This window comes from Hydra viridissima, unplaced genomic scaffold (assembly GCF_058129835.1).
Source record: "Hydra viridissima isolate aposymbiotic clone 2 unplaced genomic scaffold, HvirCarnegie_v1 scaffold_7, whole genome shotgun sequence".
NCBI classification, from domain to species: domain Eukaryota; kingdom Metazoa; phylum Cnidaria; class Hydrozoa; order Anthoathecata; family Hydridae; genus Hydra; species Hydra viridissima.
In genome coordinates, this window is record NW_028324306.1 from 4,748,947 (window position 1) to 4,766,127 (window position 17,181).

The window sequence follows — 17,181 nt, forward strand, 5'->3', positions numbered from 1 at the left end:
GTCTCTTTGCAAAACTCTATGCATATAGGTCGACAAAAACGAACTGATGAAGGTGCCGGATTTTGCCAAACAACTGCGCCAGTTACTATATCAATTAGTTTGATAGGCACCAAAGAACTAGTAAACAAATTTGCATCAGAAATAAGTTCAGATTCCTCTGGAAGTTTCTGCTTGTATTGGCTTTGGCCAGAGGAACCATCACAGCCCCATTTACTATATAAAAGTAAATGTTTGAATTCAATACTGTACACGGAATCTATAGTCAAAATTCTAGCTACAGTGTGATCCAATAAATCTTGCAGTTCCAGAATTTTCGCATGTGTGTTCGTAATTTCTATTGCAGAAGATGGTGGATAGCAGGTCTGTTTAATTTCTTGAATTTTACAATATGGTGGGAATATGGAACAGTTTTGTTCATTTGTCACCTTCCTCATGTACAAATATTGTGCTTTTGTTAAATCTAAGTCAATAAACACGGTGAGTGCTTCTTCATCCGTTAGCATATTTTTCTGGCTTGCGTTTTCCATAAAACTCGATATTAAGTTTTTTTTGTCTTTATCAGCCATACTTAATGATTCCACAAGTTTTGCTTCTGCTTCTTCTCCTATTGAACGCAACGCCTGAAGATATGTATTAAAGATGTGATCAAATCCATATTCCTTAAGTAACATGGTATTTTTTCTTTTTTTGCTGGGTTCTGACGAATCTCCATAAGACACGCACGGTCTTCTGCGTTTTTCAAAAGAAGTAGATGGCGTGGAGTCGGTAATTGCCTCTTCTGAGTTAGGTAAAGGTACACAATATTCAGAATCCAACCAATCACTGTTCTTAGATAAAAAAGCATCCTTTTTCCGTGACGCCTGTATCCATCGTTTATTAAACGACGGAATAATGTGCCTTTGAATATCACTAATGATGAAACACAAGTTGTCCTCAGAAAGTTGATAATTTTCTTTTAAAATTATTGACAGTGACTCAACTGTCCTTCCTCCATCAATATAGGAAAGCAATAATTTACGTTTCGAACACTTAAAAGTTGTCATTTTAACAAGTCACAAAAGTAATGTACATAATATTCAATAGTCAAATGTGTCGGTTTAATTTCCACTGTGAATTTGTTATACTGATATAAATGTTTCAACTCTTTATATATTGGCAGTGTACATTCACCACAAAATGAGTGTAAAAATACAAGAATGCCATGGTATCAATAAAAAAGTGATAATAAATTTAAAAACATATACCAAGCTATTGTTATAAATGAACAAAATTTAAAACCACGATAAAAAGCGGTTTTCTGTTTTTTTTACTTTTATCACTTTTTTCTCGATAATTTCGGAAACCGCACGTTTCTGCAACTGATTCTTATACATGTTTTTAATAAACACCAAGGCTACAATACTATATTAAATTTAAAGCGTGGGGAAGCGTGGGTAACTGCCAAAAGTCTCAGTGAACTTGAAGAATATTTTTTTTTTTCATTTATTTTATTGTTCAAATAATTACTCCTAAACTGAACCATTTAAGTAAAAATGTATAATTTTCTTAAAATCTCCATAAGATGAGCTTTTCAAAAATGTATAATACTTTATATTTATTCCTAGAAAGTTTTATAAAAAATTAACTTTTAAAGTGATGAAGCGAACAGGTTTGAAATGAACATCCGCAAAAGTAATAAACAATAGGGCTTCAAAACTTTTATTTTTACATAAAATTATGTGAAATTCCTGCATTATAGTAATGATTGACTATTAAACTATTAAATAAAATTGAAATATAATGACAGTAGCGACATTAGTAAAAAACATTTATGATATGCTGTTGCTCTACAATTTTCCACTGTGCGGCGGCTTTACGCATCACGGTCCGCTGAAAGCATGTTTACTGGGTTCTACTTTGATTGAAATTTAATTAGAGTTAAAATGTTTAAAGTTAAAAATATTTTTCGTGTGGTTTTTATGTATGTATCTATATATTTTACTACATTTACAATTAATAAACTAATTTGAAAAATGATTGAATTAAATACGTTTGTTTTTAATTCTTTTGTTTGTCCCATTCAATGAGACAAACTTAAGGTATGGGACAAATGTCATGCTCCAATAAAACTCTCTTTTTACTAATAACCGAATACAAATCCTTTTTTTTTTTTTTTTGTTTTACTATATCATTGAGCAAGAGTCGGTGGTTATCAACCATATTTAAATATATATATTAAACAATTTTATCTACGTTTAAAAAGTATTTTGCAAAAACTGTCCCATTGATTGAAGTTTTCCCCTTATTACAGATAAAGGGTATGGATAAGGAAGAAAGGACTACTACAGCGACAAAAGCATGAAATATTCAAACAATGCAATCTTTTTTTAATACCTTTTTAACATGGCAATAGACACATACATCTGACGGTTTCAAAATATGTGAAGAGCATTTTAAACCCATGATGTTATTTTGAAAAATCTAAAGTTATTAAATGGTTATGTTAATAACCGATGTAAGCTCATAAATAAGACTAGCTGTTTCTTCTACATTTTTCTTGTAAATAGATTTTTCTTCAATCCACCTTCAACCTCAAAGTGAAGATGGGACCTTCAAATCAAAAGTGCACCTTACTACAACCCAAAAGTGGGTTGTAGTAAGATTATATAAATCAACATTATCTTGATGCCATAGCGTGGTGGGGACTAACATTGGATGTAAATCAGGGGACGTTTTTTTTATAATAAACTTCACAGGTGGTAACATAATTCTAACAGCCTTATTCTTAGAAGTTCACCAAAATCATTATCCTCATTATCTTGTGCTAAATCCCCACCAAGTGCCCACTAAGTGTGTTAGGTTCGATTTTGATTTGATTCTAATCCTTCATGTGCGTTTTTCTCATATTGATCACGTACCGACTGATCACGTATTGACTGATCAAGAATCGACTGATCACATATCGACAGATCACATTTTGACTGATCACGTATTGACTGATTTTTAATCATTCAAACTTTCTGAACATTAAACAACCTTCGAGAACTCATGATATTTGTAATGTAACATGTTGGTCACAAACCTTTCACTTTGCTATTTCAATTTCATATTGACTTCTACATTCGTCCTTCCTTAAATAGGTTGTGAATGTTCCGGATTTCAAAAAGACGCCTAATTATCAAATGACGACATAAACATTTAAAAAATAAAAAGTGCTTTTTACATAACTTTTAAGTTCACATACAAAATAAAAGAATTACATTTGGAGCATGTTCAAATTGTTCAAAAAAAGATTTTATAACAATTCTTTCCGATATTTTTCAAGATAGATGTGAATTATTCAACTTTCAAGTAATTTACCAGTTTTAAGTAAAATCATATCGCTATATACCAACACTTGTAACCTAAACCAATACTTCATCAATTACTTTTTCAATGTTACCATTGTTATCATATTACACACCCAAGAACCGTCATTTAAAAACAAAAAATTTTTTTAGTAATTAATTTTATCTGGGTCTGGGGGAAAGTTCGTAGTATTTTTTTAAGTAAAATTCAACTGATTTTTTTCCAGTGTGAAAATGAATTTATTTAAACCAAATATGCTCCATTATTATTGACAACGTTTCGCCATTTTTCGGTTAGAGCTATAATACCATTGATTAAGAATGTCTGTAGTTTCTATTTCAAAAACTTATTAAGTGGTTTTCATAGGTTTTCATAGGAGAGAATTCTGCTGAGATTGGTATAGGTGGTAGTCAGAGGGTGCTATGTCTGAACGATACGGTTGATGTAACAAACATTCCCATTCAAGCTCTCACAATTTTTGGCGGGTCATTAGAGAAGTGTGTAGTCGGGCCGTTGAAAACTATGCAATAATATAAGGTTTTACTTATATAAAAAAATCTAAGTTAAAAAGGAAAATAAAAGTGAATTTCAAAAAATTCACCATTTTTAATAGAAAATTTTAAAATGGGTGATCACAGATATTAATTCGGCCTATCATCTTATTTACGCTTAACTCTTGAGGAACCCATAACGCGAGCTTCTTTTAGTTACCAGTTTTCAGTAAATGGTTTAAAAGTTTTGCCACCTTTAAGTACATTCATTGTACAGCATTTATTTCAGAGCCCTGACGGAGTATTTCCCTTAGTCGCAACATCACAAAATATAACGCAAATTTATAATTCTAATAACTATTGAAAACAGCTTTTCAGCATCAAGTTTTATGTTTAGGAATGCTACGGAAGAACTTAAATATTACCATTCCTATGGGACGTTTAGTCAAATTTTTTTTCATGATAATTAGTTTGAGTCAGATTTGTTAGCTTGAATGATAGACAGTTAACTCTTTGAACAAAACACTAAACGAACAGTTAATCCAACAGCTTATCTTCAGTCTAAATAAAGGGCTAAGTCACCAGCCATTGAGCCCTTCAGCATTATACTAACCGAGTTATAACACCTGATGACTAAAAAATGAGACAACTTTAAAATTGTTATTATAGCCTTAGTTACATAGCTATCAAATTTAATTTAAAATAAATTTATAAACAATTATATGATATTTAAAAAAAAGTATTTATTGGTTTTCAATAACATCATTAAAAGCAATTCGACCTAGACGAACTGAAGTCATTGAGGCATAACATTTTGCCACTTCCGGATCCATTTTGTTGAGACAATTCACGAAACGCCGTTGGAGTTGAGGAATGCTTGTTGCTTGCCAATTATCCTCGTAGACTAAGCGTTTCAACTGACCCCAAAATTCCTTAATCGGTAGAGCTTCTGGTACATTGGGTGGATTTTTTACCTTTGGTAGGTATTTAATGCTATTGACATCGAGAAAAGAAACCACTTCATTTGCATAGTGCAAGCTAGCTAAATCTGGCCAGAACAAGTACTCTTCATTTTCATAATGTTCATCAATGAAGGGTGTTAACCGCTTGCTGAGACATTCGATGTATGCTTGTTTGTTGATTGCCTGGCCACTTTTAAAAAGCATTGGTTTTGAAGTCATTTGGGCGATATAATCAAAGAGACTAGCACCTTTTCCTCGTACTTCTTCTTTCTTTTGAATTTGACGTCGCAAGTTGTAGATGATACGTCGCTAGAATAGAAGCCATCGTTCCCAGCCAATGTTGTATTCGCATTTGTGAAATATGATTAGTCATCCAAGACAAAATCAAAATTCCTAAAATTGCGATATCTATGCCGACATAAAGGTTTGATTCGAGCTAGTTGGCTTTCGCTTCGATGCAGAATCTTTTTCTTCTTGTAATATCTAATATTCGTCTTGTTTTTAAGAATTTTAGATATATACGATTGATCACAATCGAGTCTTCGAGCTACTTGACGTTGTGAAACACCGTGATGATAATCAAATGTCTTTTTCAATTGGTCTATGTGGTTTTTGTCCATTTTTTTCGCCTTTGGACCGCTTTCTTTTTTTCGTTGATAGCCGAAATTATTTCGTTCTAGAGCACGAAATATGGTCGCTTTCGATGATCCATCATCTAGAAAGTGTTTTACTGTGAAGATTTTTGGCTTTTCCAGATACGAATTTCTAATTTGGCAAATACGTTTTCTTAGGTCTTCTTGCAAACTTGTTTTATACGGAGCCATTTTGATTAATATTTTAAAACTATATTATAATTTTAATAGTTTTAAATTCTCTATAAATACACTATTTTATTTCAACTGCATGATTATGAATAGCATACATAAATTAATTTAAATTTTGTCTCATTTTTTAAACACCAGGTGTTACCTTTTTTTTAGTATTAAGAAGTTAAGGTTTTGGGCAGCATCAAGATAAGAATTAAGAGGCCGGCTGAATAAAAATGAGCAACTGCTTTTACTCCGTAGTTGGTCAGCTTTACGTGAATAAAAACTTATGCAGATTTTTCATATTTCTATTCGCGTAAAGGTAAGCAATTTACTCAGTATTTGTTCAATTTTATGTGAATAAAAACTTAAGAAAAGTTGGAGTTTTTATTAACCCGGCCTAAGATTCTTTGGGTATGACCCCTTCAAACCTGAGTTACTGTAAATGGATAAAAAGTTTTTGAACAAATATTGCTAAATCTTGCTCAGAGATATCATTGATCAAATTAATTCAGGAATATTGACAAATATTTGGGTTCATGATCAAACTTAAGGCAAACAAGAAAACTAAAATAGTAAATGACAAATCATTATGTGCATAACTCTCCAGAAAGGGTCTAAGGGGGATAGAGATATGGTCCCTAAGGTATCACACTTACCTTCACACCATACTAAGGGATAAATGATAAGTAAGGGAGTAAACAGAATAAGCACAATGTAAATACAAGATCAGTGACTTTTTAATAAAAATAACCCAAAATCTTGCCACCAGTATTTTTTCGCCTTGCTTCTTCATGATCCATAATTCCAACTGAAGTTGTCATTACAATATAGCTAGAAAAAAATTTAAACTTTCATTTAGAACTTAATACAAGTATACATTAAAACAAAATAAAGATGCAATACTGCAATATTAGACTCAGAATAGTTGGGTAAGTTTCACATCAGTAATCAGAAGCAGAACTGGCATTTACCCATTTCATCATAGTTATAAGAGTACAACAATATTATTGTAGAAAAAAAAATTAAACATACCCAAATTGACGAGAAGGCATGAGATAACTTGCCCATTTTTCAATATCTTTGAGTTTAACATCAAAGCGTGGTGAAATGACACCGCACTAAAGTTAGCCAAAAAACTTTTACAGACAAAAAAAAAGCAAAAAAGAAAATCTCAAACAAAACTCAGTCATGCATTGTCAGACAACAAGCATTTCTCAACAACAAATTCAGCGACTCTAGTCTAATACTTGAGTTCATCATCAATGCAAACTAATTTAGAAATAAATAATATAAATAATGCAAACCTTATTAATTCTTCCATTTAAATTCACAATAATTTTGCCTGCACGGTGATCATCTATTATTTCAAATTCACCAATATATCCTATAGTAGCATGAAAAAAATACAGATCAATGTTAAGCAAATACTTTTTTAGCTTTATTTTTACATCACTTTTAAAAAATGGTTCACAATAATCAGACATGCAGTATGAATCATGTTAATCATAACCCAGTGCAAATCATCAGATTTATGTGAATAACCTTAATAATATTTTATTGGATTATTCAAAATTAGATCCCTTTAACAATTTCCTATAAGGAATAAAGCTCAGACAGCCAAGGTGTATATCAACATAGATGATTTAGAAATTATCTAGCGAATAACACATGGTTTTCATCATCACTTTCATAATTTAAAACTCAAGATTTAACTCCCTCAGAGAGACTAGCATGTTCTGTTCATTGACTAAAAAGCCTCGAACCAGAGGTGTCAGATTGCTAGATTCATCATAGAGAATTTTTTAATGTAAAAACATCTAGGAAATAACTCACCATGTTTCATCATTACAGTCAGGAATTTTACAACAACTTTTGATGAAGGTCTAATCAGTACTTGTCGTTTGCCTTTTCTCTCAGCATTTACCATGTTTTTAAGAGCATCATTTAACACACTGATTCGAACCATGATGGTGACTTGTCAACTGATAAAAAACGAAAATATGATACGTTATAAGTTAAGCTGATCGTCACTTTTAACGTCATATTTTCAAGAACTGTGAAGTCTTTCACCATTTTATAGTGCTATCTTCCCTCTCAGTTCTATGTATTCGGGAACGCTGATTGAATACTAAAAGAACAGCGCAGCTGAGTGAAATTAAGTATTCCTGCTAATACTATGTTTGGTTTCTAAAGGTTATTAATTATACTTCGAAGTTTCCGATAATGTACGACCAAAATTTATGTTAAATAAAATAATGAAGCAGAAATAATTATACTGCAGCTGTTGGCATAATAGCAGTTTAAAACACGAGTAACTAATAGCTATGTAAGATATAACCACGGGTAGGCTACTGTACCTCAAGCGTTGATGTCTCTTTAGAAAAGAACAAAGTTAAATAGTTTATGTCTTTTATGCTAAATAAAAATCTCATTTGGTTAAAATAAATCGTACATGGTTATATTCTGCAAACTATTTCAAGTTAATTTAAACTTACTTGATATATTTCGCGGAATAAAACCAATTCCGATTAAAATATCTTCATATAAATATTTTTAAGCTTTTTTATAATCTGAGGACCAATAACAAAGTTATAAAATCCTCAATACTCTGGTAATAGTTAACTTGTTTTCACATTTTGTTAATATTTTTAAAATATCTATAACATATCGTGAGGTTAGAATTATTTTATTCTATCTTCAATTTTAAACGTTGGGAGAAGATTTTAGTATTTTTCTAAAAGTAAAAGTTAATTAAAGCTTTAGCTTCAGTTCATCAAAAAGTAATAACATATAGTTTAAATAATATATGTTTAAACAAGTTACTTAGAAAATATTTTTAAAAATAACTGTATTTTAAAAGTATTCATTGCTTACTAAAATTAATAACTCATTTTCTCCTAACGTTTAAAATGGGAGATAGAACAAAATAAAACCTGCACTGTCTACGAAATGGTTGCCATCAAAAATCTCCTAGTTAGCCAATAAATGCAACAAGGTAGGTTTCAGAGTGCCTTTCTCTAGTATCTCATTCGGTGAGCTTTCTAATTGGTGTTGACAATACGCGAGGTTAGAATTATTTTGTTCTATCTCACATTTTAAAAGTTGGGAGAAAATGAGTTATTAATTTTACTAAGTAATGATTGCTTTTAAAATATGCTCTATTTTTCAATTTTTTTTCTAAATAATTTGTTTAAACATAAATTATTTAAAACATAAGTTAATATTTCTTAAAAAATTAAAGCTAAAATTCTAAATAATTTTTACTTTAAGAAAAAATTAAAAACTTTCTCCCAACATTTTAACTTGGAGAACAAAATAATTCTAACCTCGCGAATAGTTAAGAGTTTTCCAAAAGAAAGATTCAGTTAGTTATTTCTCGTATACTAAATTACTGCTTATTTAAACTAGAAAAAGGATAAAAATAAAACTGAAAGGAAATCTGAAATCATTACTTTACAAATTCTTTATCAGTGTAAGAAAGTTTTAATTTTGCAATGTTCCATGCTACAACAAAACTTGCTTCTGCTGTGCAATACTTGACTTTTTATTAGAAATAAATTTATTTGATTCTTAACAATGAATAGGAGCAATTCAATTTTATTTTTTCTGTGATTTGAATTTCATGGATTTCCCTTAAAATTTTTTTTTTTTTTTTTTTTTTTTTTTTTAATAGTAGTATTTAATATTGTTTTCAACAAATGCAATTTTTTCTGCCAAATGATTCTTTTCTCTTCATTAATTTTTCTTATCTTATTTTTATTGTGAGTGAACTAATTTTAGTATTTGATTTATCCATTTTAAAATAATAAGTTTTGTGATAAGCTAAAGTTAAAACAAAGTAAATAACACTTCAAAAAGAGCCGAAAGCTGTCCCCAAAACGGAGTTAGAACAAACCTTTCTAACTTTTGAAGGAAAAACTTGAAAACTTATGAGGGTTTTTTGAATTATTGATAATTTCAAAAGCAACATTCAGTTTTACTTATGCAGCGTCACCTGTAGCTTCTGCCATCAAGTTGTAACTAAAAGTAGCTGTAAATGTACTTGTGCAGATTGATCCTTCAATATTTTTTTTCTTGTACTTGCCACATCCCTTGATGTGGGAAGTAACAGATCTTAGAAATAGTTTTAATCAACTCAGTTTTACTCAGTGATTTGAATTTTTTGGATATTTATCGAAAAAGTGTTTATTTTTTAGTGTTTTTTTTATTATTCTTACTTGGTATTTCATAGTTAAAAGCAAGAACTAAAATTCAATTCAAATACAATAAAATAGAATTGCATTTGGTAAATATTTTTTTAAGAAAAAAAACTTTTTATTTCAAATATTTTTTTATCCATTCATCGGAATTCTCATGATCGGAAAATTCGTTTCCGTTAATTTTGTTTCTCTTTGAAAAAAAAAGCTCATGGTTTTCTTGTGCGAATAGAAGGAATCGGATTTTTATCCAGCGTGATTGAATTGGGTTTTATAAAATACTCAACAATGATTCGAAGTTGTAGACAAGCTTAAACGTTTTTTTTTTAGACAAAAACTAAGTACCAGAATAAATCTTGTACATAAAAATGTTTTGTAAGAAAGTTATTTATTTACATATTCTAAATTTCCTTTTATGTTGTATTTTACAGCACTTAATTGGTCACTAGTTGCCAGCACAAGTAAAAAATTTTTGACGGCAAAATATCTTTAAAAAAAGATTTAAAAAAAATTTTATTAGTGAAATGTTTTATAAGGTTTTTCGGCTCACGGAAGTATTTGAATGCAGCTCTTGAGTCAAAACGTCTGGTCAGCACTGTTCAAAACTCTTGAGAAGTTTAGAACAGCTCCGGCCAGGCCTCTTAAACTTTAGTAATAAGTTAAAGATTGGTCAATTTCTCCATTAAGTCTTGTACGATAAATGCACTATGATTCAGTAAATAGGTTGAAAATACACTTATTATATACTTTAAAATCTAATTAGACATGATTATAATAATTATATCTCTAAATAAAGCAACCTTTTTTAAGCATTTATTCAACACGCCTTTTTTTTAAAAACTTTTGATTAATAAATACAAAAAGTATCCAGATTTTTTTATTCATTATAAAGACAAACTTTCCCATTCTAAATTACTAAGATAGGATTTTAAATTTTTTATAAAAGGTTCCAAAACGCCTCCATGAAATAACCATATATATATATATATAACAAAGTATATCATATTTATACATATATGATAAATATTACATACTTTGTTTTTTCAAACTATGTATGGTATTGTTAGGGCGGCGTGTTTTAATGTTTTAAGTTATTTATTTAACTTAATGTTTGTTATTGTTTAGTTAATGAATGTAAAGGTAAGTGGAAGGTTAGGGTTTAGGGTTGGTGGATTAGGTGTATGGAGGTTGGGATCGAGGTTAGTGGTGTGGGGAGTACTTGGTTAGGAAAGGGCGAGGTTTCGGAATAGTTTGGTTAGGAATGGGCAAGGTTTAATCTAAAAGGGCTAAACTTATATTCGCCGTCCTCGGTATATTCTATATCATAATAAAACTCAACAAATTTTCTATTAGTGTATAATGGTTAGCACTCTTATATTCATAACTTTTGTATAATACAAATAATATTCTCTTACGCTTCTTGCAGTGTTCAATACTTTTATATCAATTACTCCTCTTTTTTTATCTTCTTTTAATTACAAACACATCTTTTTATTACCTCTTCTTTAATTAAATCTTTTGGTTCATCTCCAACAATCAATATTAAAATCTTCTTCTTTTCTTCTTTTATTTAACTGCTTATTAAACTGCTTGTTTATCAAAGTACTTTTCTTATCACAAAATTCTCTCTCTTTTTAAAATTCTTCTTAAAACTTTCTTAAAAATTTCTCATTAAAGTTTACGTCTTCATTCTCCTTTTAAAACTCTTCTTCCAACTCTCTCTATTAGACTCTCTTTTTTTTGACCTTTTATAGTTTTTGCTTGTTTTCCAGTTGTTGATATCTTTTCATTTATTTATATGCCAGGTTGATGAGTCTTCGTGTTTACGTCTTTTCTCAGTTGTTTTTAACTTTCCTTCTTTCCATTCTTTCGTTTACTTACATGATAGATCGGTTAATCATCGTGTATAAGTTTTTTCTAATCGCTGTTTTTGACTTTTCTAATTGTCGCTTTATCGTTTACGAGTCTTCGCGTTTACGTCTTTTCTCAGTTGTTGTTTTTAACTTAATTCTTTTTGCTGTTTAATTTATTTATATGAAGAGTGGACGAGTCATCCTGTGTGCGTCTTTTCTGATCGTTGTTTTTAACTTTTCTTATTGTCGCTTATCATTTACGAGTCTTCGCGTTTACGTCTTTTCCCAGTCGTAATTTTACTTTTCTTCTAACGCGTTATCACTTATTTATGTGAAGAATTGATTAATCATTTTTAGTTTTAGTTCTCCCTCCTCACAATACTTAGAGCTTCAAGCCTTACGGCAATCATCAACCATGAAATACAAATCAAAAATAATAAACCGTTAAGAAAGAAAAGAAAGAAAGAAAGAAAGGAAGAAAGAAAGAAAGGAAGAAAGAAAGAAAGAGAGAAAGAAAGAAAGAGTTTAGGCTTATTCGCCAGTGTCATATTGCGAAAGAAGAAATTTTTTTCTATGCCTGCATTTGGATACCATTTTGCTCTTTTTATTCAATATGTTTCATGGTTGAAATATTATAATCATGTACTTCTCATGCAGGCATAGCATGCAACTTTTTGTGGCCTGGCTTTTGCTGTTTACAGGTTGTAAGTTGGGAATGTATTTCAGCTTTTGGTTATAACCTGATTTTTTTTAAGGCTTCTTCGTACATATAGCAAGAATTTCTGATGTTGTGTTCGCTAGATGAATTGGCCGATAATCGTTGCTCGATGGAGTGCGGAATCTGCTTTAAAATGTTTGGTGGACGGTTATATTCAGCATGAATAAAACTTAGAACATTCTCAGGTTTAATGTAACGCTGGAAAGTTTAATCACCGAGATTTAAAGTAACGTCAAGATAATTGTCAATTTTCATATTACATTAATGTTAGCCATTGTCTTTGAATATTTGAACCAAGTGCTTTTTTATTCTTTCCATTTGCGGACCACTGGTGTTTTTAAATACAGCCTAATCCGTGGTCTCGATATAATCCATAATCAATCTTGTTATAATGTTGCAATAGTTGGAAAAGTAGGAAAATACCAACAAGTTCACAAACCTCCGCGCCGTCAAAAGCACCCATGGTAACATCAAGCAAAACATTTCCTTCTTTTTAATCAATAGGTTTCCTTGTTGAAACATTATAATCATGTACTTCTAATGCATAAATGAGATCATGTACTTCTAATGCATAAATGAGATCATGTAGGGGAACATGGGGTAAGATGACGAATGGGGCAAGATGAAATTATATTGTTATCTTCAAAACTCAACTAAATATGAAATCTCACTGTAGCTAAGAGGGAAGTAGATTACATCTACTAGATTTACTTATGCTTTTTTTTATAAATATTATTTTCGGAATCAAAGATAATTAAAAAGGTTTTTCCTATATTAAGGGAAAAAAAATTTGTTCACTTGTATTTGATTTATTTCATCATTACATCACCAGCCAAAGGTAAGCAAGAATTTCTCATTCAGTTTGTTCAATTTGGAAGCCATACAAGTAGTATTAAGCTATGATAGCTTATTTATGTAGAGTTCTGAGTCATTTTAAAGATTAAGTAGCAAGATGAACGGGGCAAGATGAACGGGGCAAGATGACTCGTTTGTCCTTTCGCCAAAGTACATGTTTTATTATAAACCTGTACTGTAATAACTTTTGTGTAGCTTAGTCATTATTACATTGCTTTATTATGCATTAAAATGTTTTGTTTGACGTTTGCTTTATATTGTTGTGTTGGAATTTGCTATGAACTGACTAGTAGACTTTTTTTTGTATAGCCCTATATAAATATATAGTTTAATTGTTGAAAAAATTACATAACCGTTTGTATTACATGTCTTATTAACTAGAATTTATGATATCGTGTTATTTGAGAAGGTAATGGTATAATAGAATTTACTTTTTTTAAAGCCGCCATCTTGCCCCGCATACGGGGCAAGATGATAATTTGAGGTAAGTTTGGTTAATGAGTTTTTTCCAGGCTGTTTTAAATTTTTATATGGTTTTTTTTTATACATATGTGACGCATAATAATTTTTTTCCACTCTTTGATAAAATTTTACTTATTGGAAAAGTTATTGGATAAGATATAAGTGCTTTTCAAAACGTTCGTCATCTTGCCCCATGTTCCCCTACTTCTAATGCATAAATGAGATCATGTACTTCTAATGCATAAATGAGAACATGTAAAAAAAACTAATGAAAACATGCTTGATTGTGACCATCTAATCTCCATTTGGTTTTCTCCTACTTGTATCAATATTGATGAGAGCTCCAGTATGTTCTCGAACTGCATTGACATTGCAACCACCTCTATTCCAGACAAAACTAAATGATGACATTATGAATATATGCACATCTGGAAAAACACTAACTCAGGCTGACAAAACATCTAACATTTACATGTTGTCTGAAGACAAATACAATAATTTACTAACAGGTACTGTAATGTCGTCATACAAAAAAGCCAATCCTATAATAAAAGACCAAGTAAAAATGGAAAGCAAAAGAATTTAAAATAACCACGAGGTTTTTAACAGAATTTAAATAAATGGAATATCTAACTGTTTTTTAAATCTGAAAGATTCAAAATAACCCAGAACTTATTTTATATTCCCATTCCATTGTAAAAAGCTGTGGTAGGATTTCACACCATATTACAAATGCAATTTTGCTACTAATATCACCGTAAACTTGCTACTTTTATTGTCAAATTGAGTAAATCCTAATTATGGTTGCTTGACGATTCTAAGAAAAGTGTATTTCATTGATGAAACTTTACTTCAATTCGAGAACACTTGAGAATACTCAACTTGGCTGCATTTATTACAAAATTGATTTTTGTAATACAAAATAGTTAAGATAGAACTGCTTCTTTTTCTCTTTCGGAAAGTGGAAGAAGATCTATGTATACTGCCTTTTCTACTTTTATTTCAGATGTAAAAAATAATACCGTAGTTAAACATGCTCGGGAATTAGAATTAGAATTTAAATATCATTTCGTTATTGATAATTTTCCGGAGAAGACCGGCGTGTCTGTGAGCCCGTTTGAAAAATTAAGATATAAAAGTGAGGACCATTCTATAGTTTTTTCTTTAAAAAAAAACAAACTGTTTTTAATGTTAATGAAGAGTTTAAGGAAATTTCAAAACTATGAGATAAATGAATCGGAACACGAGAGGCGTTTGCTAAGGATTTGAAGCGAAAACTAAATTTGTTTATTACATCGGAGTTAAGGTCCGAATACAACAATAGAATTTGAAACTTTAAGTTAATTCAAATTTGATGTTCAGTTTTAAGACAAAAATCGAATTGTCTTGAAATTTTGACTCTTGCATTTGAGCCTTGAACTCTAGTCTTTAGACTTGTTTTAATAGACCAGTTTAAATTTTTAAGCCCTGTTTTAGTTGCCAAAAACATTTCAATCGGTCAAGTTGTTTAAAAAAGACCGCGATTAAAATCCATTGCTATTTGATATGTTTGTTAAAAAGATAGCTAATATGAAACGAAAAACAAGTGTATTTACACTGTTGCACTTCAGTTTAATATAGTACACTAATAAAATTCTTTTTTTTTTAATATTTTTTTTTGACAAATTTAATTATTGCAGATTTCAAAATTTTGGTTGGTTTAGTAAGATAAAATGAGATAGAAAAAGTAAAAAAATAAGATAAAAAGCAAGGTAAAAAAATGCTACATTGTTTAATGTTTGAGAACAACGATAAGTCTTAATGATGTTGTATTTGTTAGCCTTTGTTATTACGGGAGTTTGGTTGTTTATGGTTGGGTTGCTAGGACCCTCAGTGTCTGTGTTGTGTGTGTGTGTGTGTGTGGGGGGGGGGGGGTAGGGGGTATGTATTTTCTCGAATGGTTCGAATAATTGGAAGCTGATGACTAACACTTTAGATCTACGTTTTGTTTTAACAGGAAAATCATGATGTAAATAATAACGATATGATAATTCCTTAATCAAAAGATATGTAATGGTAATACTTGATACTGGTCTTTCTCGTCTTTTATAATACTTAATAGATACTCTGAAATATTTAACTCAAATATTTTCACACAATATTTTTCAAATACAGATACTCGAATAGCAAACAATATGGCGCGATATTGGGTAGCTTACGCAATATTTGCCAAGATAAGCATTATCGCGCCAATATTGACATTCCAATATCGCTTTAATATTGGTATTCCAATATTCCACTAACATTGGTTGACATGATTGCGCCATTATTGGTCAATATTGGTCAAGATACCTAATATCGCACAAGTATTCTATGTTACTTTGAAAGTAAATAAAGTTTGATAACATTTGAGTTTCTTTATACTTGAACTATAATTGATCTTTCGAAAACTGAAGTATTTCGAAAGATCAATTATAATTTTGGTAGAGAACGACTTCTATTAATCGGAAGAGGGCAATGACTATGCTGTTGCTGCTCAAACACATAAGAAAAGAGAACCCTGGCAGTTAAGATAATTTTAACCGTGTTCTTTAGTTTTTACTCAGAAAAACGTCAAAAAAGTGACAGTTTCAAGAGTAAAATTAAAGGAAATTCCGCTATACATTTTTAAAGACTCCTATAGTAATACTACTATTTTTAATAACTTAAGACTAACCAATAAATAATATATAAAATAGCTACTTTAATGCAGAAGTGAACAGGTTCTCCATAATTAAAAATAAAATAATTAAGGTAACATTAAGGTAAAAAAAAAAAATAGCAAACAACTGCCACAAACGTTGCCTTCTCACTTCCAATGCTAAAGGTCGACAACAAGACCTTTAGCATTGGAAGTGAGAAGGCGACGTTTTTAATAATGTTTTAATAGTAATGTTGTTAGTGATATGTATTTAGCTGCTAAGGTTTAGGTAGGCATGCGTTCTAGGGTTATGTGGAAGGGGTAATATGGAGGTTGGGATCGAGGTTGAGGGTCAAGGGATTACTTGGTTAGGAAAGGGTTTAGGGATAGTTTGGTTAAGAATGAGCAATAATCTTTGAAGGGTTAAGGTTGTGTTTACCGTCCTCAGTATATTCTTTTATTCTATATATCTCAACGTATGTTAGTGTAAAGTGGTTACTCTTTTAATCATTACATCTATAAAATACAAATAATACTCTTTTTATTCTCCTTTATATAAATATCTCTTCTTCTTGATTTGAAACGGCAAAAATTTCTGGTTATTCTTCTTTGACTAATATTTCTTTTTTTCCTTCACCTTCTTTTTCTTCTTTCACTTTCTATTCCATTCTTTCCTTCTTCTTTTCCTATTATCCTTCAAACTTTTTTTTGGCTTTTTATAGTTTTTGGTTGTTTATGGTTGCGATAATTGTTCACCATTTATTTTTGTGGCAGGTTGATGAGCCTTCGTGTTTACTTATTGTCCTAGTGATTTTTAACTTTCCTTCTTTCCGCTTTATCATTTATTTA

The 17,181-nt window shown here is 30.4% G+C and overlaps 1 protein-coding gene across 2 annotated transcripts; it reads right to left on the reverse strand.

Moving 5' to 3' along the window:
* Positions 1 to 6,308: 6,308 nt before the first annotated feature.
* LOC145184502 (small ribosomal subunit protein uS8-like) lies at positions 6,309 to 8,043 on the reverse strand. Of its 2 annotated transcripts, none has more exons than XM_080060193.2 (5): positions 7,947 to 8,043; positions 7,423 to 7,571; positions 6,894 to 6,973; positions 6,622 to 6,707; positions 6,309 to 6,420 (listed from the first exon to the last, which is right to left on the reverse strand). In XM_080060193.2, exons 2-5 carry the CDS (start codon positions 7,553 to 7,555, stop codon positions 6,327 to 6,329), a joined length of 393 nt encoding a protein of 130 aa, XP_079916319.2. In that variant the 5' UTR covers positions 7,556 to 7,571; positions 7,947 to 8,043; the 3' UTR covers positions 6,309 to 6,326. The 2 variants fall into 2 exon arrangements, with proteins under 2 accessions (XP_079916319.2, XP_079916320.2); XM_080060194.2 differs by lacking the exon at positions 7,947 to 8,043 and adding an exon at positions 7,660 to 7,697.
* Between the last annotated feature and the right edge of the window lie 9,138 nt (positions 8,044 to 17,181).